Source organism: Haemaphysalis longicornis, unplaced genomic scaffold, assembly GCF_048455015.1.
Source record: "Haemaphysalis longicornis isolate Haplotype H1 unplaced genomic scaffold, Haemaphysalis longicornis Haplotype H1 scaffold_1, whole genome shotgun sequence".
Classification (NCBI taxonomy): Eukaryota; Metazoa; Arthropoda; class Arachnida; order Ixodida; family Ixodidae; genus Haemaphysalis; species Haemaphysalis longicornis.
In genome coordinates, this window is record NW_027526203.1 from 34,953,498 (window position 1) to 34,979,119 (window position 25,622).

Genomic DNA, 25,622 nt, shown 5'->3' on the forward strand with positions numbered 1-25,622 from the left:
TAAGTACTTTATGTGACTATTTGTTGTATATCACTCCTGCAGTAAGTGTCCCACAAACTTCCACAATATCTCACGTCTAGCAATTGCATTTCTTTGACGGAAAAGCGTTCGCAGATGTGCCGTCGTGCTGCTGACCGCTGTGCTTGTTTACCCAGCGCAAAAAGTGCTTCCTGCTCCCTATTTTTGCGCTGTACGGTGAAAGTTTCAGTTGATTTTATTTTCTTAGTACCTATATTGACTTCGCTGACTCTTCTCCCGCCTTCAATTGGCCTTAGATTTTCCTACTAGCGTCGCATGTGCACTTGTGCAGCGCTTGTGTGGAGCGACCCGGACTCTGAGTTTGACACAGTGTACAAACTAACAAAGTAAGGAAAGGCGCATTCTTTCATTCACAAAGGTGTCGTGGCTTAGTTTCAATTGAGCGAGCGAATAGTGACGACCCGTCGGCGGCCGGCGGACGAAACGCTGGGCCGACTGACTCGATCGGTAGGTCGGCTGGTCGGCGAACCGTGCAGTAGAGCAGCCATTTTCCAGCTCATCTCCTGCTGACGTCACACGAAAACGCCACAGAAAATGGGCGAGCGTAAAGAGAGGAGGTCAGCATTTTCGAATTGATTTTTCTACTAAATAAATTCACGTAAACGCGGCCAGAGTGGTCGAAACAATGCCTACGGACTCCGAACTACAATTTGCGCTAGTAATCCCGCAATGTTTACTAATCACTTCAGTGTCCCTTTAATAGATCGTGTACAGAAGTAGTTTTATCCATATTTAAGCACCGTCATCAAATTCACAGGCCGGGTCCGGATTCTGACTTACCCATAGTTCCTTCCATCCTGTCCTTGAACTGCAGGCGTATGCCTTCAGATCTTACATTCCTCCACAAAACTGTACATGGCGACCTTTATTGCGCAGACTTGCTTAGCTGTTTAGAGTTTAGTGTTCTACAAAGGCCCACCATGTCGCTTTGCTCGTTGTTGACCGCTGCGCGCAACTCGAATCATTCTCCTGTGCGGATGATACAGAATTCATACAACCGCTTCTTTGAACGCCTTGACATCTTTGAAAGTTGATTTAAAATTTATCGTACTGCACTGTTCAATACAGTATGTTAGACATCTATGATGTCTCGGTCACTCATTTTTCCTCGATTCCTGGAAATTAGTTTATCTTCGCGGTTCTGGTTTAACCAACTGATACATGCCGATTTTTGAAACTGTTTCCTGTGATTTGTCCATCTGTCATTTTTCTCTATACTCTTGCCGCTGTTTTTTCGTATCACTATCAAACTTTGTTGTTCTGTTTGTTGGGTGGTATCTTCAACAAGCATAGCCCCAACGGCGTCTTTTTTGTCTTTTTTACCTCTACCCACCTTTCACTCCGCCTGTGTTTTATTTGTCATTTTCACTACTTCAATTTATGCGTCTTGTCGCTTGCTTGTTTCTTCCAATATGTTTCTTGTATTTTGTTGTTATGTAACTATCAATGCGCCAGAACTTAGGCCTTTGGCTGCTCCTGGGCACGTAAAACAATGATTGATTGATTGATTGATTGATTGATTGAATATTCCACTGAATGATTGAATGAATAATTGATTGAATAATAAATAATTGATTTATAGATTGATTGATTGATTGATTTATAGATTGATTGATTGATTGATTGATTTATTGATTGATTTATTGATTGTATTTCTAACAAAAACGCTCGCCGTGGTCGGGATCGAACCTTGGTCCACCGCGTTATCAATCCGACGTTTATCCGATTGCGCTAATATCGCATTCTGGTCGCTCAACATTTCCGTTCGGGTTGTTACGCAGGCGTTCCGTTTGGTCTTTGGCTGAGGTGAAGTGTACTTTTCTTTGGCCTTTGGAAGTTAGAATTTTGGACTTTAGGAGCATAGATAGATGGGTACCTCAGCTTTTTCGTGAGGAATCCGTTTGCTGTCGTCTGACTTTGGTCTTCTCGCAGGCAGTTTACACATGTTCACCGTTGACACTTTCACGTCACCGTACCCATCGTTAGAAGGAGCGGATTTGATTTTTTTGGGTAAATTAAACCTTTGTGATATCCGGTGAATGGGGCTTTTCGGCTCCGATGTCAATGAATGCATAACCTCCTGACTGCCGGAGCATGTGGAGCGTATTCGAAATGGGCTTCAGGGCCCTCCTAATGGAAAAAATACGCCCGTTGAACCTTGATTTGCGCACATTATAATTAGAGCTTTAAAATATGACAACGTAAGTTAACAGATCTATTTGCCGAAACAGGCATGAAGAGATCCTGGATTCCCCTGTGCTTAATGTGTGCTGTAGTATTCATTTTTATAGCATAATCAATCTTGAGCCTTTCAATAAAAGCAGTCTTAAGGCTGGTTATTTAGCACTACACGCGTAGAATTTGAAATAACGAAACAAAGGACATCTTCGACGTCGGAAATACGGTCCACTTGCCAAAATGATCGAAAAAACGTTTACTGACGTGTACATTTCTAGTCATTACAAGAACGACTGTTGTATAATTCAAAAGTTGTTACTTACGTCCAAAGTTAGGAGTACGGATACCAGGACATCACCGAGCTAGAAAGCCAAAATAAAAAAGGTGAAAATGACATAAAGTTTACCTCCTAAGATGTGCGACGCGACAGCGTTGCTTCAACGCCCAGGGAGCGTTTTGGAACAGAGTTACTGCATTTACGATCTATACAATGCTTCACGCGGCACTGAAGCCCACTGAAGTGACAAAGACTAGCAACGACGCTTGTTAATATCTCTGGCCAGGAAGAGAAAGAGGCCCTTAGCGCTTCTCTGGCTTAAGATGGGGGCCCGAAAAGTAGCGGCTAAGGGGTGTTGGTCAGTTGGAGCGAGTGGAGGCTGTCAGTGTTGCAAAGTTTTTATTCTGTAATGTCTGTAATAATATTAACAGTTTTGCTCTTTTGCTAAGAGGGAGAGAGAGAGAGAGAGAGCAAAAGAGTGACGATCTCTGTTGAGGAAGCAATAGTTAAGGTTTAGGAAAAGGGGCTAAACAGTTGTCACAAAACTCACGGGTGGAACCTGAAGTCTAGGGCCCTAGATTCATTAGCTCCTTCCCTTGCCCTCTCAATCACCTCCCGCTGATCTTAAGGTAGCGAAACTAGTCAAAGCTGCGTTCCTTGTCTCGATAGAAGTGGAAAATGTAATGCTTCAGTTGTTCCTCCTGAGCCTATCTTGGACATGGTCGGGTTGCGTGGAAGAGGGTAGATGTTTCTCCGAATTTAGCACAATTTCACATTATTGTCCGATGTTCCCACCGAACATCTTCGCTCACATTGATTTCGTAATACCTGTGTTAGTTTGTGCTCCCCATAGTTTGCGATTATTCTGAATTTATACGCCTTGCGGCACGGGGAAGGATTGGAGTTCGCACGGAAGTTCGCAGGCGATGCCCACGCTTACGTGCGCGCGCTCGCCGATTTCTGGGCATTTTTGTAGTGAACCCTACGCTACTCTGCCTCGAGGAGTCCTCGTGGGGTGACCAGTTTTGACCTTCAGAGCTGGAGGTCAAAGCACATACCCTTCCGCAAGCGCCCGGAATGGAGCAGTGGCGCGATGGCGGGGAGAGATAGGAGGCAGGGCAGATATAAGCGAGGAGGCAAAGAATACGTGCGCGGGGCCCCTGCGTGGGACGTGGCGGAGGAATGCGAGGCGGCCGCCGCAGCAGCGACAAGCCCGCTCCACGAAGGAAGGCCACGAGGCCACGTGTGGCGCAGAAGCGTGTGCGATGAAGACGAACATCCAGCTGTAGTCCTCGTACAGCGGCGAGGCTTAAACAACGCCATCAGGCAAAAATAGAAAAAACGCTCCTGTTGAATACACCTTCGCTACCTTCAAGACTCACGCACTAGTGTGAACTTCCTCCATTTTTTGTACCCTCATTTTTCGGCGGTGATATTCAATCATTAACAAGGTGCATACTTTAATGGCCGTGTGTTCATTCCTCTTTCGGAGGCTAATGACGCCACCACGGCGAAAACTTCAACTAGTCTCCAAGCAAAACCACGCGGAAAACATGCCCAGTCTCTCAGCATAACCACGCATAAACTTAGCCGAACCAAGAATAAACTGTGTGAGCCCGCCAGCTTCGCGCCCAGTGTTTGCACCACTAGTGCGGAGCTGTCTCAATTTTTTTACTCATCGAAGTCAGCTTGCACATTCCAGGTATATAAAATTGCGACAAAGACGCGACCTTATTCTGAGACGGTTTCGCAACATTTACGCTTTTTTTTCTGCTGTGCACCGGAAGCCAGGTACACCGGTGGCGACTGCTTTCTCGCTGCTCTGAACTCGTGGACAGCCGGACTAAAGATTGAACAGCCCAGCCCTGACTGTGCTGACTGTAGTGAGCCAAGCTGTACTCACTGGCTAGATTGCGACACCCTCTTTTCCCCAAGTCTACACGCAGCGGATCCGGGCACTGGCAGTAGGTATTTCCAATCAGGCTTGCTAGAGAAAGCCCATGCTTTAAAAAACTGGGTTGAAAAAAGCAAGTAATTTGGGAAAACCTAAATGTGAGCCATTCATGTGCTGCCTACAGTATACTACGGTTCTGTTTCCTTATCTACGATCGAGGTTGCCAGACTGGCTTGGGAGATCCCACACACTGATGGCAATCGACATTACTCGATGTTTGAATTGTAGAATACTCGAGATGAAATGACCTTGCATGCGGCATTTTTCGCGAGTGGTATTGTGTTTCGCGCAGTTGCTGGCTTTTCAGAACGGTGAGCAGTGGCGAGTGCGTCGAGAAATAGGAGGTGTGACAAGAGGCGAGAAGCGTTCAACGTCTTACCCTGGTATTCCGAGTCCTTCCTTTGCCCGACTCTCTAGTGGAGGGGATCCTTGAAATCGATTTGCCCATTCATTAGCATTGCGGAATCCTCTCCTCAGCCGAGTGGAGGAAGCAAATGGAGTGGAGGAGGGACTCAGAATACGGTCCATAGTCTCTCTGGCAAGCACACTACCATCTCCAAGCAAAGAGAACGGGACGCACGCAATAAGTTGTACTCACTCGCAAGGCACGCATGCAGGCAACCATGTGAGTGCGCAGTCACCGCTTAGGTCGGGTTCTGCAAAGTGGCGGTACCTTTCCGTGCTAAGCACATGATGTGTGTTGGACGTTCGAAACTCTGTCCCACCGAACGCAAAGTAACGCTTCGACTCCAATGTAAGTGCGATTAATAACATCTACATTGACACCACCGTTGAGATCCTGGTTGAAACTGAGCAAACGAAGCACGCCCGTGTTTTTTTCTCTGCGGCGTTCGGGCGCAGTTGCACAAGCTGCGCCATGTCTTTGACGCTTGGGTTATGTCTGTGCCCGTTTCCACTGTTGCCAAGCTAAGACATTGACAGCTAAGGTTTTCAGTGAATACTATCTATAGCTGGGGCGTTCGTTGGCGCTTTCTGCGAGTCATTTCCGCGGCTGGCCCCTCAGGTGCGGTATCTGGTACAACTTCCCTGGGCGCCTCCCCCACGCCCGAGAGTCGCTTTTCCGAAGCCCAGGTGCGGCACGTAGCGGCAAATTATGAGCTGAAATTCAGCAGCACGCCTGGCAAGTATGCCAGCATGGGGAGCTCGAGCAAAATAAGGAGACCAGGCTAATAAATGTTTCCTTAGAAAAAGCCGTCGCACGTCGCCACGCGATTCCCGTGGCTAATGTCGGAGACACATGACTGATACCAGTAGCTGTGAAAACCTGTCGCCATCTGTAGTCACCCAGTACCGGTCGAGGTCATTCGGATGGATGTTTCCTTGTACGCTCTCCTCTGTTCGGTCCAAAGACCCCATCATAATTAACTAAGGCTAGGAGAAATGTTCCCATGCCAGCTTTGTCAAACAGGTTTGCTTTATTTCAGACTGTAAAACTAGATTTAGAACATATATTTGAGGCGCATTAGGCGCTCTTTTAGCCCTAGCTGCTCAGACCATAAAATTTCAGAGTCTGTCGATCTTCAGAGCAGTGGCTAAAATTGGCACTTACCGAAATTATCATCCCGGGCTGAACACAAAGGTGTTGGAAATTTTGGAGGCACTGCATATATAAAACAACACAAATCAACAAGGGCAATCAATGCTTAATTCCCCTATTCCTTAACTCATACCTTACTGTTTGTCTATTTACAATGTAACCAGTCTTCGAACGTCGTCTGCGACATAAAACTTCGGAATGACCAATCAATACGACCAAATGCGCCAAGCCGGCAAAAGACGAAGCGCAGCAAATAATATCCAATCAAGTGAAATCAAATCAAATCAAGCTTATTTGCAATCACACATGGTAGATGGGAGAGCGGCGGGAAAAAAGCTGCTCACAGGAAGCTTGACCAGCCCAAAGCCCCTGATTTATTTGGCTTGGCGCAGCAACACAGTTGCACATAAGTACAGAGCATGTAAGCGGCATTATAAATGAACTGAACACACTGGAAGAAAAAAAAACCCTCTCCATTCCCTAGGAGAAAAAAAAGAAAACAAGAACAACAAAACAAGTTCCAGTGGCAATAGAAAACACGGCATAGAAAACACGGCAAAACCATCTACTTTGTAGGCGTTCGAAAGAGACGGTAAAGGGTAAGATAAACGCTGTTTACCAGTATTTATACGAGGAGTATGTACTAACCAATTTTCTGTATATCTAGTTGGTTAGTGTGGAACTCTTTTTTGCAGATTTCCAAGGCCTTGTAAAACAGTCAGGTTGTGTCTTATCTCTGGTTTGAACTTCACGCTCAGTCGGTATTTATGCAAGTTGTGAATATTGATTATTCTGGAGCTGTGAAATAGTTGAGCTGTGTGGGATCGGTATGATGCGTTGTAGACATGGCGAATCATTTTTTTCGGTAGGTTATAAATGCGCAGCAAACTAGAGGGCACCTTTATAAAATAATATCCACGCAAGGAGGGACATTACACAATGCAAAGTGTCACGAACGGATTGCGCGGTGTACTTGGTAACACCGCATTTTTGAGCAGTCTCATACGCTGAGCCGCAGCATTTGCCAAGTTTCCACTTTGGTGCGTTGATTCTGTATTCTGAAGCGGTAATTATTTGCAAGGGGACCTACGGGACTTAATACAGTGTATCTACAACCTTCCCTGTAAAAATATGCGTCGTTTACAGTCCGTTCATTACCATCAAGAGAAATGCTAAGCCAACGCCACGACGCAAAAAGCGTGCCGAATTGCCGCAGACGGGCCACAAATTTCGATGCTCTGGATAGAGTTCATCCCGGATGGGATATATGAATTATGTGTAAAGCTTAGAAGCGTAAGAAAGTGGGCTATGCATTTGCGTCCCGAGCTTTAGTAGAGAGCGATATCTTGTTTTGAAAGCAAGCTTGGCGGTACACGGGCACCCACTTGTAACCTCTCCTTACGAAATTATTTCTGTCTCCTGGTTAGCATAAGGTTTCCTTCAAAATCTACGGAACACCTATATTTAAAACTCTTTTCAATTATCCCTTGCCCTCCTTGGCCTCTCTGCCCCGACCAGGCACGGGACCCCTGCAAACCAAAATCTTCACGCACCGATCTCGCAACTGTCATTTTGCTCTGATCCTCTCCTCTCCACTCTGCCGCAATCGTGGAGCCATGGGTACAATCTAGCATATAGTGTGTCAAAGTGGCAGTTCACGCCTTCTTTTCTTTATGACCCGTTCAATCCAGCTGATCTTTGGGAGCGCGCCCACACTATCTAACAGCAGCTCATGGAGAGGGTGCTAGCCGCAGCGAGGAGTGATGCAGTCCTGGAACGAGCAAGCCACCCTAAACAAAATGCTTCAGTGCCACAGCAACGAATATGGTTACCTTTGTATCCTGCGTCCTTCTTCCGTTCGAACATCCAGTGGAGGATGTCCTTGAAAGCGACTAACCCATTTATAAGCACTGCGGAATCCTCTCCTCAGCTGAGTGGAGGGCGCAAATGAAGTGGAGGAGGGACTCAGAATACGGGCCCTATTCTCTCTCTCTTTCTTTCTTCTTGGGTCCGTGTCCAAAGCTTTAATACTGAAGTAACCACGAAGCCAAACTCCCAGTCTTAAACGTAGCAAGCATATACTTTCGTGGGAATGCACACAAACCAAAACGTGGAGAGGCAATGAACCAGGCGCCAAGGGTATTTTCTTTCGAAGTTAAGGCGGACATGAAATATACTCACACGACCTGGAATATTTCATGCACGTAAACGAATGCTAAGTGTAGGTTGCGAAGGGACCAGCTCACTTGCCACAGTCCCCTGATTCGCGGAAAAACTAGTCATGCGGAAATCTGTCTCGGCGTTTTTATGCGTTAATCGAGAACAGGACGTTCTCAGGGAAGGTGCCGCCTCATAATTCGAATTTTCGCCATATTGTCACATCACCAACCAGGTTATGGTGCCACATGCGATTGAGGACGGTTTTATTTTTGCTGGAGCGTGATGAGTTGCATATCATTGTTAACATGTCTCGGAAATGCGATCTGAATGAGGAGTACGGCGCTAACGGAATGGACATCGCCGAACATGCACTTGTACTTACAAAAAAAACCATACATAAATATTGCCCGAAATCACCTGTTATGCTTCTGCGAAAAGCGCGGGAAATAGTAAGAGGCTAGATTTGGCGTTTTCGTTTCCTTAGGTATACGTCGATAGTGGCAAAAGAAGGCTTAATTGGCAAACCCTAGCCGCTGAACCCTATTGCAATAATGCAACAGGCTCAAAAATTGAAGCAGGTAATGGTTAGCGTTACATGTGGCTCTTTATTTTAAATTAGGCGTCCAAACGTCACAAGAACTGGGAGCCTCTAGAGCAGAGGTGACAACCGAATAATTAGTAATTTGGGTTCAAGAAAACAGGCTGACTGAAATGTCATGGCATGTCACACTTAACAGAGATGGTTAGACAGAAGAAATTGCCTATACTAGTTGCACCTGCCCAAATAACACAGCACCGAAATTTGTCGAGGCAACCTTGCTTAGAAGTGATGCATAAAAAGCACAGAGAAAATTTCATGAAAAATACAACAGCTACATATTTTTTCAAATACAGTGGCTAGATGAAGCGATTTTATTAAAATAACTTCCTTTAAATGTCGTTCTATAAACTGTCGATAAGCCAACCACCACAGTAATGAAAAAAAGTCCAGTGCTAGCATAGGCTCTGTTAATAAAAATGTTTTGGTGACTACACCGGAAGCAAGAGGGGAAAGGCGAGGAAAGCAACCTTCACTTTTTCTGGAATAGCTACGGAACTGCCTGCAGCATTAGCGATGCTGAGTGCCCCCATCATACGAAAGGTGTCAAACCCCATTGATTTGCCACCGTCGCTGTATCGAATGATGAATTGACAGTTTTATTGTGGCCTTAATGAGCCGAAGCTACACGAGCTCTGAGGAGCGTCGTAGTGGAGGGCGGCGGAAAAATTTCGACCACCAGGGGACATTTACATTTTAATAAATCGAAACACACGGGCGTTTTCGCTTTTCGCCTCCATCATAAAAGCTACCACAGCAGCCGGAATCGAACCCACGTTTTCAGCCACCGCGTCGGGTACCATCACATTCCTGACACACTTGTTGCATTTCTTAAGCCTTACATATGACACACTGTGTGTACGACACAAAAATGTCACTGGTGCGTGGTTGCATTACCCTTTATTCATGGTTAAGTAATGCAACCCCCCCCATAATTCATTAAATGCTCTGTAATGGCAACGCCGATGTCTATAGAACAGCCACAAAAATTTTCCCGCCTCGGTCACTCAATGGCTAAGGCGTTGTGCTGCTTAGCCGAACTACGCCGGCTCGATCCCAGCCGTGATGGCAGCTTTTCGGATGGCGGAGAAAAGTGAAAACGCCCATGTGTAGAGATTTCGGCGCACGTTAAAGATCCCATGGTGGCCTAAATTATTCCGGAGCCCTCTGCTACGGCGCGCCTTAAATCCCAGGTGTGGCTTGAGCGCGTAAAATAGCACAATCAATCATCAGCTATACATATTATCATATCCACGACACGACATTTGCGCTAACCTCCGTGTCCACTGAAACGGTGATTTTTGCTCTGTAATATTGTTTATGTGAAACTGCTTAGATGTTTTTTTTTATTATCGAGCGAAGTACGTAACAGCGTAAACAGAAACGTCGTTGCGGTGCGGTCAACGTATCGTGTGCGGTGGGGAAACTAGATAACTTTACTGCTCTAGCTGCAGTAGTTGTGTCCCGCAGGAAAACCCAGTTTTTTCTTCATTTAGTGCGAAGCCTCCAGTAAAGTGGACCGGAGGACTAAATGCCGAGGACTGTAGAAGGAGGGGGCGACGTCTATTTAGTTCGTTAACAGAAACTTCTCGCACCCCAGGGCATCCAGCCGAACAATTTCCCGTAAATGTCTTTCGAATAGGTTGCTTACTGGAATAACACCCAGCGATGAATGCACAAATACACTAAGTAACAGTGAAACAAAGCCGTGAAATGATAATCGCGACTACGCAAACCGGATTTCACGGCTTGTATACGACTTGGGTGCCTTTGAAGCGTCATGGTTCTGCGACACACTGCATTGTCACCGTGCACGTGCAGCATTTTGTCTGTTGTCAGCGCTCACTGCACCATCTGTTGGAACAAATGGGAAGCGACTGTTTGTGCTGTCTCGAGAATCTGTTGAACGTATTCTGAAAAAACTCGCAAAATCTGACCTGACGAGCACCTGGAATGTTCAATTACTTCTAAAAGCAGAGAAACCAAACGCCTTCCCGTTCAAATTGAAGGCAAAGCGGGCAGAAGATAATATTAATATTTTCCTATATAGGCAAACTTCATAACAAAAGCATCAAAGCACTGAGGGGCTTGATTTCCGCAATCATACACACCCCGCTGAACCAAAAGGCCGGCTTTGACATTTACGTTTTATTAAACTTCAAAACAATGCAGAGATCAGTTTCGAACAGAGGCAACATAATGGCCGGCACTGCGAGGCCGAAGCGCAAAGATAAACATGCAATCTTCTGTTACCTGTCTGCCATAAAAGTAGCACTAACCGCGGTTTGTGGGGTCGAACAGCAACAGCAAGTCACTTCGTTCTGGTAGAAGCCGAGAAGCCTTGTAGCGGAACACATGTACAGGTGAAACAAAAGTGAACAAAGCACGGGTAGGAGATTTGGAGGGGATTTCAACGCCATGTGCCTAGCTAGAAGCCTCGAAGTTACTTTTAAGAAAGTTATTCCAAAATAAAATTCGTTCACACTTACTCTAAATAATACTTGCACCCGCACATAAAATACAAATTATTCTTTTTTGCGAAGCCGTGCTCCGTTTATTTTTTGCTGCACCTGCACTTACCCTGTGCGGAGTTACGTCTTCGCTATTGAAAAAGTAATTGCAAGCATAGTAGGCACAGTCTGCCCGCAGCAACACCGTTGCATTACGCTTACGCCGCGGAGTGAACGCGTGAAAAGCAGACGCAACACCTGAACCCCCAGCTTGGCACGAGGATATTCGTTCGGGGAGTAAGCGCTGTCACGTTAGCTTCCAGCAGCGTGTTTGCGACATGCAAGGCATGCGGGTTTTTGAAAAATACAGGTGCGGAAACCTTTTCTATAGGATGCAAATTACTGCTCACAGATGAGCGTAAGTGGTAAGGCACTAATTGACGCCGTGTTTAAGCATAGGGATACGCAGGCGCCATGCGCACACATTTCACCTTTCTGAAATTGTATCCTTTTAAGTGCACAGCAGCTTGGTCGCTTGCCTTGTCGTCCTAGCTAGGTCGCTCGACCCAAGTACATAGAGCCCAAGGCATCGCCCCGGGGTAACGCTGTTGTTCGTGGCGTACCCCAAAGGCTTCCAAAGCCAAGCGGTTTATATAGTCATAAGCAATCGAAACTCCTGAAACGCTGGCGCTTGTCACACATCTTCCCGTTCTTTACCGCGCAAAGAAAACTATAGGTACATTTGGGGAAACATATACGTAATTAACCGGCAGTACCCGCGTTCCTTTAGTTAAGGACGCCTGTTGGGTTTGCTTTTACGATAGTAAACGCAAAATGTGGCAGTGCAACCCCGGCAGGGGGGGGGGGGGGAGAAAAGCACAAAGAGAATAGAACGCCCGTCAGTATGTGGAGGACCCAGAGGCTGATTTCCTGACAGCTGTCGTGCGGAGCGCCAACAAGGCCACGGTACGGGGGGAGGTACTCCTCTGTACGGCCCTGCCTGACCTGGAGCTCCTGAAACTCCGGGCCAGGCGCAACCAGCTGCAACGGCAGGCCATCCGGAGCAGGCGTCCGGAAGACTGGACAGCGTACCGGCAGGTGGATGCGCAGTGCAGAAGGAGAGCCAAGCAGCGGCGGAGGCAGAGCTGGGAGTTGCTCTGCTCCTCCATGGACTCGCGTAGGGATCCAGCCAAAGCCTGGAGAGTCTTTTGGGCCTTGCTTCAGCCTACTGTCACCAACCGGCACCCTCTGCTGGCCTCCGCCATTTCCTTGGGCATCACTGCGGAGGCCTTGGCAGAGCGGCTAGCCGACCAGTTCACCCCGGATTCACCTGCAACTGCGGCCCAGCTACATCTGCGGCTGGAGTCCCCCAAGGACCCGCAAGTGGTTGCCCTTTGCGGTGCCGACATCACATTCCGAGAGCTGCAGGCAGCCCTGGATCGATGCCCCAAGTGTCGGAGCGCCCCTGGCATTGACGGGGTGACGTATCAGATGCTCCGGAACCTGGACGTCACCCAGCTGGAGCCGCTTCTGCAGCTCATCAACCGGGTGTGGAGGGAGGGAAGCCTTCCGCCTTCTTGGCGGGTCGCACTTGTCAGGCCGATGCTGAAGGTCGGTAAGCCGCCCACCGAGCCTGCATCGTACCGGCCGATTTCCCTGACGTCCGCAGCGGGGAAGCTGATGGAGAGCACTGTCCTGGCCCGCCTCTAGTGGGTTGCTGATCGTCGGGGCGTCTTCCAGGAGCAGCAAAGTGGCTTCAGGCGCCACCGCTGCACGGCGGACTCGCTGGGGGATGTGGTGTCTATGCTGGAGCAGGCCCGCCATGACAAGGAGGTGGCCTTCTTGCTCCTGCTGCACATGAAGTCGGCGTTCGACTCCGTTTCCCACACGGCCATCCTGGATGCCCTCGACAGCCTGGGCGTTGCGGGGCAGCTCCGGAGTTACGTGAGGCATTCCTGGCCAACCGGACCCTTCGAGTCAAGCTTCGCCGAGCAACCAGCAGTCCACGAGACGTCCACTCTAGGGTTCCTAAGGGGAGTGTGCTCAGCCCATTCTTCTTCAACCTCGTCCTGGCTCCACTCCCGGACTGCATCCCGGCTGGGCTTGCCTTTCCAGTGGCGATGGCAGTCTATACCGACGACCTCGCCATCTGGGCACACGAACCAACGAGACTTCTCTCCAACGTGAAGGCGTGCCTTTAGGGGGTGCTGTGGGCAGTCGCCGCCTTCCTGAATAGCCGTGGCCTGCAGCTGTCCGAGTCGAAAACGCAGGCCTTGGTCTTCTACCCGAGGGGCAGCAGGGCACGCAAGTCGACACCACCGCTCACCTTGAACGGCCAGTCCCTTCCGTGGTGCACCACAGCCAAGTATCTGGTGCTCCTGGTCGACTGCCAGTTGTCCTGGATACCTGCTGTGCAGGCGCTCCGGCAACGCAGAATGAGGGTCCACAAGGGCGTGCGGAGGTTGTTGGCGCGTGGTCAGGGCTGCACACACACCATGGCCCTTCGGGTGTTCCACGGCATGGCGTCGTCCGCTGTCCTCTATGCTCTGCCTCTGGTGCAACTCAAGCCGCGCCGGTGGGAGGAGCTGCAGCTGGATCAGCGCCGGGCTATCCGCCTTTGCCTGGGCCTTCCGAGCACATCCCCGGTGGCGGCGACGTACAGTCAGGATCAATTTGAAGGTTATCGCGAGAGCACCGAGCAAGCAAGACCAGAGCGCCGTCCTGTGCCCCTTTTTTTCATTCGCGAAGATGAGATTATGCTGCCCTCCCTCAGCCCTTGGCTGTTGCGTACAATTCGCTTACCCCCTTCAGCAAAGGCCGACTGCCGCAGTTTTTTTCTTCATTCATTTGGGGTGACGTATCCGCGTTTCGTTAATCGGCAACCTGATAACACCGAAGATACCGCGGCATTGCGGAAGCAAATTACAATTTTTTCACACAACAATGCCCCGGCATGCCGGCATAGTTACCCTGAGAAGGTTGCGTATCAGTGTGAACTATGTCGATGACAAGATAAAGAGATAAAGAAAAAAAAACGAGCGTGACCTTTATCGTTTTGGACTGCAGTGCGCGCACTGCCTGGAACAGCCATGGGAGAAGCAAACCAAGCATAATCTCGTGGTGGCTGATGCTAAAAAGTCTCACGCTAAGGCGCTGTCGTCGCTGTTGGTCGGTGCTCCCGCGATAACCTTCAAATTGATCCCGACTACACGGATGCAGGTTCCTGGCCTATCCAGATGCGGGCCCTGCAAGTGGGGCTGCACCTCATTCACCGCCTGCAGGGCACACCGGACGGTGCGGCACTCCTCCCGCGCTACCGCAGCCGGCCCAACTCTCGCATGGGCATGCTGCTTAGTACCTACGAGAGCCATATCGAGCTTCCGCATCGGCCCCGCCTGGAGCCACCACCACCAGGCATGGGGCAGGCACGGGACAGTCGACAGGCAGAGCCGGAGCTGCCTGTACGGCCCTGGAACTTGGCACCAGCCGGGTGTGCAGCCTCCCCTTCCCGGCCTCATCCACCTACGCAGAGCTGGCTGGACACCACTTGGCCGAGGATCTTCTTCTAGAGCAGGGGGCCCATGACCGGGGGGCCATCATCCTGACTGACTCTCGGTCTGCCCTCCTCCGTCTAAGAGCTGCCGACTAGCCAGCCAGCTCCAGCGGCTATGTGGAGCGGTCGCCGGCGGCCCAGCTCCATGCGATGGAGTCCCAGGGGTGTCCACTGCGACTTTACTGGCTACCATCGCACGTGGCATCACGGGCAACGAGGTTGCACACGCCCTGGCCAAGGGCACTGCTCGCCAGGCAGGGGTACCAGCTTCTCGGGATGTGGTGTCATTACACGCTGCAAGGACTATCCTTGCCCGAGAGCGGAAGAAGAAGACGTTCTCTCGGACAGTGAGCCACCGCATCGGTTCCGTCATTCTCGGCGAGTTTAACCCAGTTAATTTTCTTCTACACCAGCCCAAGGTTGTTGCGTGCTCCAGGAACATCTCCGGAATGTCCTGAACAATTTTGGTGAGCTTTCGACCATCTGATGGACTCTTATGCCCGCACTCAACTGAGGCGCGTCCGCTAAGCCTACTACAGCTCGCCTCCAGCGGCGCGCCGTTCGACCGGCTACTGGCCAGCCCCTCGCTTCCTCCGACATGGCTCCCAAATACGTTCAAGACAAAGACGGCTGGAACCACCCTGTCCGACACTCTGCGAGCCCCGCTCCTCAGTTGCAAGCCACTCTTGTCTTACGCCCTGGTGACTATCTCAACCTCTCCAAGTACGACCCATGCACCCTCCATGCAGTGCTCCGCAATAAGGCGTCCCTTACTCCCGCCGAAGCTGCCAAGTTCATGGTTCGTGTCGACAATGTCAAAAACCTTGCGTTTCTGCTGTGCTTGGACTCTGAAATCAGCAAACAACTTCAGCTAATATCCAGCATTGACCTCGAAGACCGTTCTTGTCACGTCACCATTTACCCCACCACTCCATCGAACACCTGTAAAGGCGTTGTGCACAACATTCCAGCGGGCACAAGCCCCGACCATCTTATGCGCCACATGTCGACGCTTCTACAAGGCACCAAGATCTTAGCTGCACGAATGATGGGCCGCACGGCCACGGCCATAATCACCTTCGAAGGTACACACATCCCCCGTGAGATCTGCTATGCTGGTGGCATCTTTCGCTGCCGCCCTCATCGTCCCAAAGCCCAATACTGCCACCGCTGCCAGCAAATAGGCCATCGTGCTGACGTCTGCACTTACAAACCCCGCTGTCCGACCTGCGGCCAAGTACTGCCCGAAGACGCTAGCCACACCTGCTCAGCAGATCCGGTCTGCCTCCGCTGCGGGGGTCCCCATCGCGCTGACGACGCCACATGTTCTGACAGGCAAGCCGCGGATGCAGCCGTTCGCCAGACAGCGTACAACAAACGTGTCGCTCAGCGCGCAGCTGCAGTGGCAGCTGAAGTAGCAGCCACTACCTCTACGGTACCGCGCAAGTCACGCAGCCACAGTCGCACCCGGTTCACCATGCCCTCTCGCCGCTCCGCTAGCTCGTCTGCACGTCTTCCTGCAAACCCTTCGAACGACGGCCCTGCGGTCCACCACAGCCGTAATCAAGCTGCCCAGGTAAGCCAGCCACTCTCCCACACACCTGAACACGCTCGAAAATCTCCTGCACTGACCTACCGAGATATCCTCCACAAACAACCTCCTGCCCCACAAGCCACTGAGCCTCGTCCCCCTCCCCCACCCAACGTAGACATGACCAATGCTCCTCTCTCCCCACAGTCTCCTCCTCCCCCTCCGCCTAACGCTACCCTTCCCCCGGCTTCGACTCCGGCATCCAAACGCAGCCGCTCTTCGGAGGGCTCACCGTCCGCCCCAGTGACCCTTCCACCAGACGACCTCTACACCTCTCTCTCCCATCGTATTGAAGAATACGCCCAGAAGTTTGATGCGGCAATATCCCATCTCCAGCAGCAGTTGACTCACCAACTTTCTCTCATACACGAGCAGCAAGCCCTTTTCCAGCAGAAACATCAAGAATACACTGACCACGTTGCCCACTTTTCTAGTGAGCTCAATATGCGCTTTGAAGAGCAGAGTAAACACTTTCAATCTCTCTTCTCCAGCTTTATCACTCAACTGCAGTCCACTTATCCCCTCCCTCCAGCACCGTCACCTCTCGCGGAATAAGCATGGCAGATCACGTACTCATAATTCAATGGAACTGTCATGGTTTCAAGAACAAGCGTAATGCCTTCCTCATTTGGCTTCAGTCACAACCACAGCTACCAGACATCCTCCTCCTCCAAGAGACAGGACTAAATCCTACGCTACCTGGATATGTCACGTTTCAGCAAAGTCCCTGCCTTGCCACGCTGGTCCACTCCACCCTCACGGCTTCTCTTGAACATGACACCGCCAATAGCCTCACTGTTTCAATTCCTCTTAAGCGCGGCCCTCTGCTCATTACCAACGTTTACAGTCCCCCGCGCAATACTCTACCGGAGCTTGAAGAACTGTTCCATCCTTGTCGAACCAAAACCCGTCTTCAGCATATCCTGGCCGGCGACTTCAACGCCCCACATTCTGCCTGGGGCTATATCAGGGAATGCAGGAAAGGCCGTCGGGTGCATTGTGCTGCGCAAGAAGCTGGGTACACACTACATAACGACGTACAAGAATACACACGTATGGGCAACTCCGTGGAACGCAATACCAACCCCGACCTCACTTTCGCTACTCGAGCTCTCCTTCTACGATGGGAACATACTCAAGAATATATGAGCAGTGACCATGCCATCTTACGCCTCACGGTCTCCGCATCTCCAAAACGAATCAAGTGGAAATCTGTTCGCATCACCGATTGGCACAAATATCGACAACAGCGCTGCGACCCCCCTTTCACAGACGTACCTACCTGGACCCAGCAACTTATGCATGCTCTTGATAAGCATACCAAGGTTCTTGCCACGAACGAGGTCACTCCTCACATAGATGCACACCTGTCACACTGTTGGGAAGCCCGCGCTTCTCTCGTGAAGCGGTGGACTCGCTGCAAAACAAACCGTAGACTCCGCGCCCGAATCAATCGACTCAACCAGCACATTCACGAATACTCCAACGACCTCCGCAGGGAACACTGGAATACCATGTGTGATGAACTTCAGAACACCCTGAGCACTAGCAAGACGTGGCGTATACTCAAAGCTTTAATAAATCCCGACTCCACAAAGATTATGACCACCCAGAAGATCAATCGCCTCACCGCTCAACACAAAGACCCAGCCACTCTACTGGACACCATGAAGAAACTTTATATCCCTTCTTTGTGTCAACCTCAGTATTCTGAGTATAATGGCTCTCCGAACCCCGAACTTGATGAGGAATTCACCTTGGCTGAGCTTCGCATCGCCCTCCGTATGTGTAGAGGCAGCAAATCTCCTGGTCCCGACTCTGTAACTACCGCCCTACTTCGGAATATGTCAGATGCTGACCAACACCATCTCTTACATGCCATCAACCTCGTTTGGACAGGACAAATACCACTCTGCAACTTATGGAAGAAGGGCCACATGATCTTCATCCCGAAGCCCGGTAAACCTCTAGATCTCCCTAATCTCCGTCCAATAACACTGACCTCTCACGTTGGCAAAGTTATGGAGCGTATGGCCCTAAATCGCCTTCAGCAACATCTAGAGGATACCCAAGCACTCCCTCACTCTATGATTGGATATCGCTCACAGCTATCTACTCAAGACACACTGCTTCGCATATACGAGGACGTCCTTCAGTCTCCCAGCTCAGCCCAGCTGAAAGCCATCCTCGCTATAGACCTAATGAAGGCATTTGACTACGTGGATCACGACGCTATGCTGTCAGAACTAGCAGAGACAAATTGCGGCTCGAACATGTATAGTTACGTCCGGGACTTTCTTCAATCTCGCACCCTTACCATACAAATTGGCGACCACAAGCTTGACGCGGTACCTCACCCTCAGAGAGGCATTCCTCAGGGTGCGGTCCTCTCTCCTACATTATTTAACCTCGCCATGCGCCGTATCCACCGTGCTCTACAATCTTTCCCCGAAATTCAGTACTCTCTGTATGCCGACGACATTACTATCTGGATCAAACGCGGCAGTCCGGGATTCATTCAAGACACCCTTCAAGACGCCCTCAGAGCCGTTGATCAAGCAGCTCACAGTATCGGTCTAGCTTGCTCGGCTGAGAAAACTTCATTGCTGCTTGTGCACTCTCGTAATTGGAAACCACCTCAAGTTGTCCTTCATCACCATGACAACACCATCTACCCACAAAAAACTTTGAAAGTTCTTGGCCTTCACATGCAATCTGATGGAGGAGGAGGTTTGGCTGTGCAGCACATTCTCCGTCAAGCCGAACCCATTCTTAACATGATGCGCCGTGTCACTACACGCTCCAGGGGGCTCAAAGAACAGGACCTTCTTCAACTCCGTGATGCTCTTATCCTCTCCCGAATTCGCTATCAAGCGCCGTACGTCGTCCTAACGCGCACCTTGGAAGGGAAACTTGACGCCCTAATCCGCAAAGCGACAAAAATTTCTCTGGGTCTTCCTATTACCACTAGCACCACCCGACTTGCGGAACTTGGTGTTCTCCCGACGGTTACTGACATAATTGACATCCACCGCAGCCACCAACGTCAACGCCTCTCCGAAACTGCAACAGGCCTTCATATCTTACGCACATTAGGATACCCGTCCCGTCCTCCTCGACCTCAAACAACTCCCCTAGACAGCAAAATACTCCAACATATTACCGTAGCACCTATTCCCCGCCACATGGACAAGGAACGCAATCCCAAACGCCGTCTTATTCGTGCCGCATACTACGCCAAGAAAGTAAACCGTGATACCGACAGCCGCCACGTATTCACAGATGCGGCATTTGAAGATAACCTCGGTGCGGTCGCCTTCATCACTTCAGAGGGTACTCACTACTCCATCACTCGACGCTGCACCTCCCCAGAAGAAGCCGAACTTCTCGCTATCGCTTTTGCCGCTGCTGACAACACATCCCCAGTCCGCACGACCAACATCTACACGGATTCGAAGTCTGCATGCTACCACCTGGCTCAAGGTCTTGTGTTCCCCTCCTCACTGTCCCTCTTCAACAACGTTAAAGGGTCTTTTCACGTGCACTGGATCCCTGGTCACGCAGGCGTCGCAGGGAACGAACGCGCTCATCAGCTTGCCCGCGAAGCTCTCCTCCGGGCCCCTGTCGACGCTCGCGACACAAATCCTTGTCCTCCACCTCCGCTCCCCACCTTAGAAGACATTCTAAGCATACGCCGCACGTTCCCTCTTCTCCATTCCGGGCTTACCCGTCGCGAGCAAGTAGTCATTCGGCAGGCGCAAACATATACACTACACACACCCACTCGTCTCCATCTGTTCCAACGGACGCCAGACACCCCTGTCCCACTCTGTCCCCACTGCCTTATTCCCCCTACCCAGGACCACATTCTGTGGGAGTGCCCCTACAACCCTACCCAACCACACAATTACACCGGAGAGTGGCTGGCTGTTGCGGCGAGTCTCCAACAGCAACGGGAACTGGCGGCCCACATCATCAGGGCCCTCAGCGGCTGCCTGGACCGAGGCGGCTGATTCGCCCCACCATCCCATGAACAATAAAGTTTCTATCTATCTATCTTGCCCGAGTGGTGGAGTGTCAACATCCAGATGCTCGAGTGGTCAGTGGTCAGGCCCCACGGTTCCTGCCCGGCCGCATCAGTAGAAACGCCCGGTCGCTCCTGCTTCGCCTGCGGCTTCTGCTACGTGGGAGCCCGCCTGCCCAGGGCCGCTAGGCGTCTCCCACCTGTGCGGACTGCCCAGAGCCCGAGACGCTTGAGCACTTACTGTGCTCTTGCCGCCAGCACGACACCGCGAGAGAGGAACTTCGGACCGCATTTCAGCGACTCGGGGTACCAAGCCACCAGCTGAAAGACTTCCTCTTCCCCACGGGATCGGACGCTTTACGACGGGAGGTCTTCCAGCACCTCCTCAACTTCTTAGTTGTGGCAGGACTAGTTCAGCGCTTGTAGCTATCGCGCCTTGGACGAAACGAACGCTACATAGACTGTGCCCCACTCTCTTCCTTTCTTCCTCTTTGTCTCTTCCTATCCTTTGAAACCCCCTTCCCTTCCCTGGACTGGGTTGTATGAGGGTGAACTCCCCGACTGAGTTCAACAATATCCCCAGCCCTTTTCTCTTCCCTTCTTTCTTAATAAATCACCACCACCCCCACACTTTCACGCAGGGGGTGCACGAGCACAGCGAAGGCGGGAGATTTGAATTGCATTGGGTGGTAGCAGTAAGCGGCTAACAGCGGTACAGCCCATTATGGCGAATCACTGCTCTGCACTTCCGACAGCTTTCACATTGAGTGGAACGGCTTTAATTTTTCTTCTTACGTCCGCTGAACGCAAAACTAAAGTTTCGTGCTGCGCAAGCACAATGAGTATGACGAAAAGGAATAGGGAACCCTAACATTTTGCATTGGGCTTAGTACACTTTACTACAGCTTTCTATAATGGGAGTGCAGCGTCAGTTTGCTTTTGGGAGAGCGAGTCGAGGCTGCTATGCCGCAAACAGTGGCATAGCTTGAGACGGGTTTCGTTCGCTTTGATGGTTCGTCTGCAGGCACACTCCTTTTGTACTGGTCTTAATACACGAAAGTGTTTTTTATGAATAAACACGTTGCCTGTGAGCACTTCCAGCACGTATTTCTTTAGAGCGCCCATTCTACAGCGCTCTTGTTATATTTCAACTGCAGTGTGAAACAACTCTCCCAACGAAGCATTCTCCGAAATGGCTTTGCGAGCCCAATATGAGCGACAAGCGTAAAAGGGTCTCCCTCCTTCACATTTCGACTGCACAGAAGGAAGACGACACACAGGTTTAGTATTATTGAAACTCAGCACACATCATTACACACTGCCGGCGGCAGAGTTATTGGCAGAACAGCCAACGTTCTCACGTAAGCATATTCCAACTTTGTTTCGTAAGGTAAGCTTATATGTATGTTAGTTGTCTCCTAGTAATTTATTTGTACATTGTAATTTAGTACTGTAGTTGTATACTTTGCTCGTCTAGGTTTATGCAGATTTTTTGCAGTCTGTCAGTTAGAGAACAATTATGCTTATTTATCTATTATTTTATGCACTTATCTTGGCACTGTGTATTCTGCTTACATAAACCGTATACATTTTATTTAATCACACATCTTTGCATGCATCGCGATAGGACATAAACAGCCTGGCCTAAACGCTGTTTGTTGGAGCTTTTAAGACAAGTATTCCTATGCAAATAAGCAACAAATATAACAGCGTACTTATTCCGAAAGAGGCACAGCATGCATTTTCTACCCCTGTGAATTTACAAACACAAATCGTGCCATGAATAAATTTCTTAGACAAGCTAGATCGGCGGGGAATAGAACCAGTCGTGTCAGGTTGTCCTGTTTTCGCCCTGAGCGAGCCGTTTTTTTTCAACAAAAAAGAAACAAATAACTGTCTCGCGCATGTCAGCGGTATTATGATAGGAGGTTTGGGAATCCGGCTAACTTGCATGCAATCTGGCGCTAAAGTACGCTCATCTTATTACAAATGATGCAATCATTTTCCTGTGATTGAAGGCTGCTCGCTTACGGCGAAACACAGGCGTTTCACAAAAACGAACGCTGAGACTTTCACGTCCTATACTACGAAGCACTTGACACTTCGAAGCTTTATCAGGACGTATTTACACTACGAGTTATGTTACCTTGTGTTTGTGCCTTTACGGTGGTTGTACCTTTAAGTGACCTGAACATTTCACATAGACCATTTTACCCCACATGTTTGAACAAACACTGCCCTCATAATTTCAAGCCTGCAATGGTGGCTTGAACAACAAAAAAAAAACCTTTTCTCTTCAGGAGATTTCGGCGCTTCACCTTAAATACTGGGTGGTCCCGTGTGCGTGTGCGTGCGTCTGCGTGTGTGTGTGTGTCTGTGCATGTGCGTGTGTGTGTGAGTCTTTGCGTGGGTTTGCGCGTGTGTGCGAGTGTGCGCGCGTGTATGTGTGAGCGTGTGTGTGCGTGAGTGCGCGACTGTGTATGTGTGTTTGTGTATTTGAGTGTGTGTGTACGTGAGTGTGTGTTTGTGTATCTGTGTGTTTGTGTGTGCGTGTGGGAGCATGTGACCCCAGATCCCAACCATGAGGCAGAGATAATTAGAAGGATCAGAATGGGGTGGGGTGCATATGGCAGACATTCTCAGATAATGAATAGCAGGCTACCATTGTCGCTGAAGAAGAAAGTGTATGACAGCTGCATCTTACCGGTACTCACCTACGGGGCAGAAACTTGGAGGCTCACTAAGAGGGTTCAACTTAAATTGAGAACGACTCAGCGGGCAATGGAGCGGAAAATGATAGGTGTAACATTAAGGGACAAGAAGAGAGCGGAGTGGGTCAGGGAGCAAACTGGTGTTAAAGACATATTAGTAGAAATTAAGAAGAAGAAATGGACGTGGGCAGGGCATGTAATGCGAAGGCAAGATAACCACTGGTCATTAAGGGTACACAGAGTGGATCCCCAGAGAAGGCAAGCGTTGCAGGGGGCGGCATAAAGTTAGATGGGCAGACGAGATCAAGAAGTTTTCGGCGATAAATTGGTCAAAGTTGGCACAGGAACGAGGTAATTGGAGAATAATGGGAGAGGCCTTTGCCCTGCAGTGGGCGTAGATAGGCTGGTGGTGATGATGATGATGGTGGGAGCATGTACGCGTGTGTGTGTGTGCGTGTGTGCGTGCGTTCGTGTCTCTGTGTGTGTGTGTGCGCGTACGTGACTGTGCGGGTGTGCGTGCGCGTGTGCGTGGGTGTGTGTGTGTGTTTGTGTCTGTGAGTACGTGTGTGCGTTCGTGTGTGGGCGTGCGTGTGTGGGTGGGTGTGTACGTGCGTGTGTGTGTGTGTGCTGGTGTGTTTGTCGTGTGTGTGTGCGTAGGTGCGCGTTTGTGTGTGTGTGTGTGCGTGTGTACGTGCGTGTGCGTCTGTGTGTGTCTGTGTGTGTGTGCGTCTGCGCATGTGTGTGTGAGTATTCATGTGTGTGTGCGTGAGTACGCGTGTGTGCGTTTCTACGTTGTGTGCGTGTGTGTGTGTGTGCGTGTGTGCGTGTGTTTGTGCGCGTGTGTGTGTGTGCGTGTGTGCGTGGGTGTGTGGGTGTGTGTGTCAGCGTGCGTGCGTGTGCGCGTATGTGTGTGCGTGCATGCGTGCCTGCGCTTACGTGTTCGTGTGCGTGCGTGTGTGCGTGTGCGCGTGCGAGTGTGTGTGTGCGCGTGCATGCATCCCTCTGCGTGCGTGTGTGCGTGTGCGTGCGCGTGCGTGTGTGTATGTGTGTGGGTGTGTGTGTGTCTGTGTGTCCGTTAGTGTGTGCGTGCATGTGTGTGCGCGCCTCTTCTGCGTGTGTGCGTGCGTGTGTATGTCTGTGCATCTATGTGTGTGTACGTGCGTGTGCGTGTGTCTGCGCGAGCGTGTGTGCGTGCCTGTGCGCGCGTGTGTGCGTGTATGCGTGCATGTGTGCGTGTGTTCGTGTCTGTGCGTGTGTGTGCGCGCGTGGATGTGTGTGTGTGTGCTTGCGCCTGTGTGTGTGTGCGTGTGTGTGTGCGTGTGCATGTGTGCCTACGTGTGTGTGCATGTGTGCGTGTGCGTGAGTTCGTGGGCATGTGCGTGTGTGTGCTTGTGTGTGTGCGGGCATGTGTATGTGCGTGTGCCTTTGAGCATGCATGTGTGCATGTCTGCATGTCTGCGTGTGTGTGTGCGTGCGTGTGTTTGTGTGTGTGCGTTTGTACGAGTGCGTGTGCGTCCGTGTGTCTCTGCGTCGGCGTGTGATTGGCGTGTGCGTGCGCGTGTGTGTGTCTGTGTGTCTGTGCGTGTGTGTGTTTGCGAACGCGCGTGTTTGCGTGTGCGCGTGCATGTTCGTGTGTGTGTCTATGTGACTGTGTGTGTGGGTGTGTGGGTGTGTGTGTGTTCATGTGTGTTTGAGGGTGTGCATTCCTGTTTGCTTGTGTCTGTGCCTGCCTGTGCGTATGCGTATGTGCAAGCGTTTGTGTGTATGTGCGTGTGTGCGTGCGTGTTTATGTGTGTGCGTTTGTGTGTGCCTGTGTGCATGCCTGTGTTTGTGAGTGAGTGTGGGTGGGTACGTGTGTGGGTGTCTGTGCGTGTGGGCGGGCGTGTGTGTGTGCTTTTGTGTGCGTGTCGTTGTGTGTGCGTGTGTGGGTGTGCGCGTGTTTGGGTGCGTGTGTGGGTGTGCGTGCGTGTGTGCGCTTGTGTGCGGGTGTGTGTTTGTGTTTGTCGTGTGCGTGTGTTTGCGTGCGTGTGTTTGTGGGCGTGCGTGTGTGTCGGTGTGTGAGTGTGTGTGTGCGTGTGGGCGTGTGCGTGTGCGTGCGTGTATGTGTCTCTGTGTCTGTATATGTTTGTGTGTGTCGGTGTGCGTGTGCGTGTGCATTTGAGCGTGTGTGTGCATGTGTGCGTGGGTCTGTGCGTGCCTGTGTGTGCGTGTGTGTGCGTGCGTGAGTGCACGTGTGGGCACGTGTGTGTCTGAATGTGCGTGTGTGTGCGCGTGTGCGTGTGTCTGTCTGTGCATGTGCCCGGACGCGTGTGTGTGTGGTTTTGTGTGCATGTGTGTGTGTGTCTGTGCGTGTGTGGGTGTGCGTGTGTGTGTGTGTGCGTGTTCTTGTGCGGTTGCTTGTGCGTGCCTGTGGGTGTGCGCGTGTGCGGGTGTGTGTTTTAGATGCGATGCTGAGAGGAGCATCTCTTGCCGGCGGCCCTGTCCTTCCTGCGTCGTCGTTGTCCGCGTCCGCACAGCTACGTCTCTCCT

The 25,622-nt window shown here is 50.7% G+C and overlaps 1 protein-coding gene across 1 annotated transcript in view; it reads right to left on the bottom strand.

The window, feature by feature from the left end:
- Positions 1 to 25,622, bottom strand: part of LOC144163613 (uncharacterized) — a 120,409-nt gene that overhangs the window by 73,511 nt on the left and 21,276 nt on the right. The window contains exons 3-4 of the mRNA XM_077694422.1: positions 6,019 to 6,069; positions 2,541 to 2,579 (exon numbers count right to left, since the gene is read on the bottom strand). Of these exons, the coding sequence (XP_077550548.1) occupies positions 2,541 to 2,579; positions 6,019 to 6,069 (90 nt within the window). The remainder of the gene's footprint in view (positions 1 to 2,540; positions 2,580 to 6,018; positions 6,070 to 25,622) is intronic.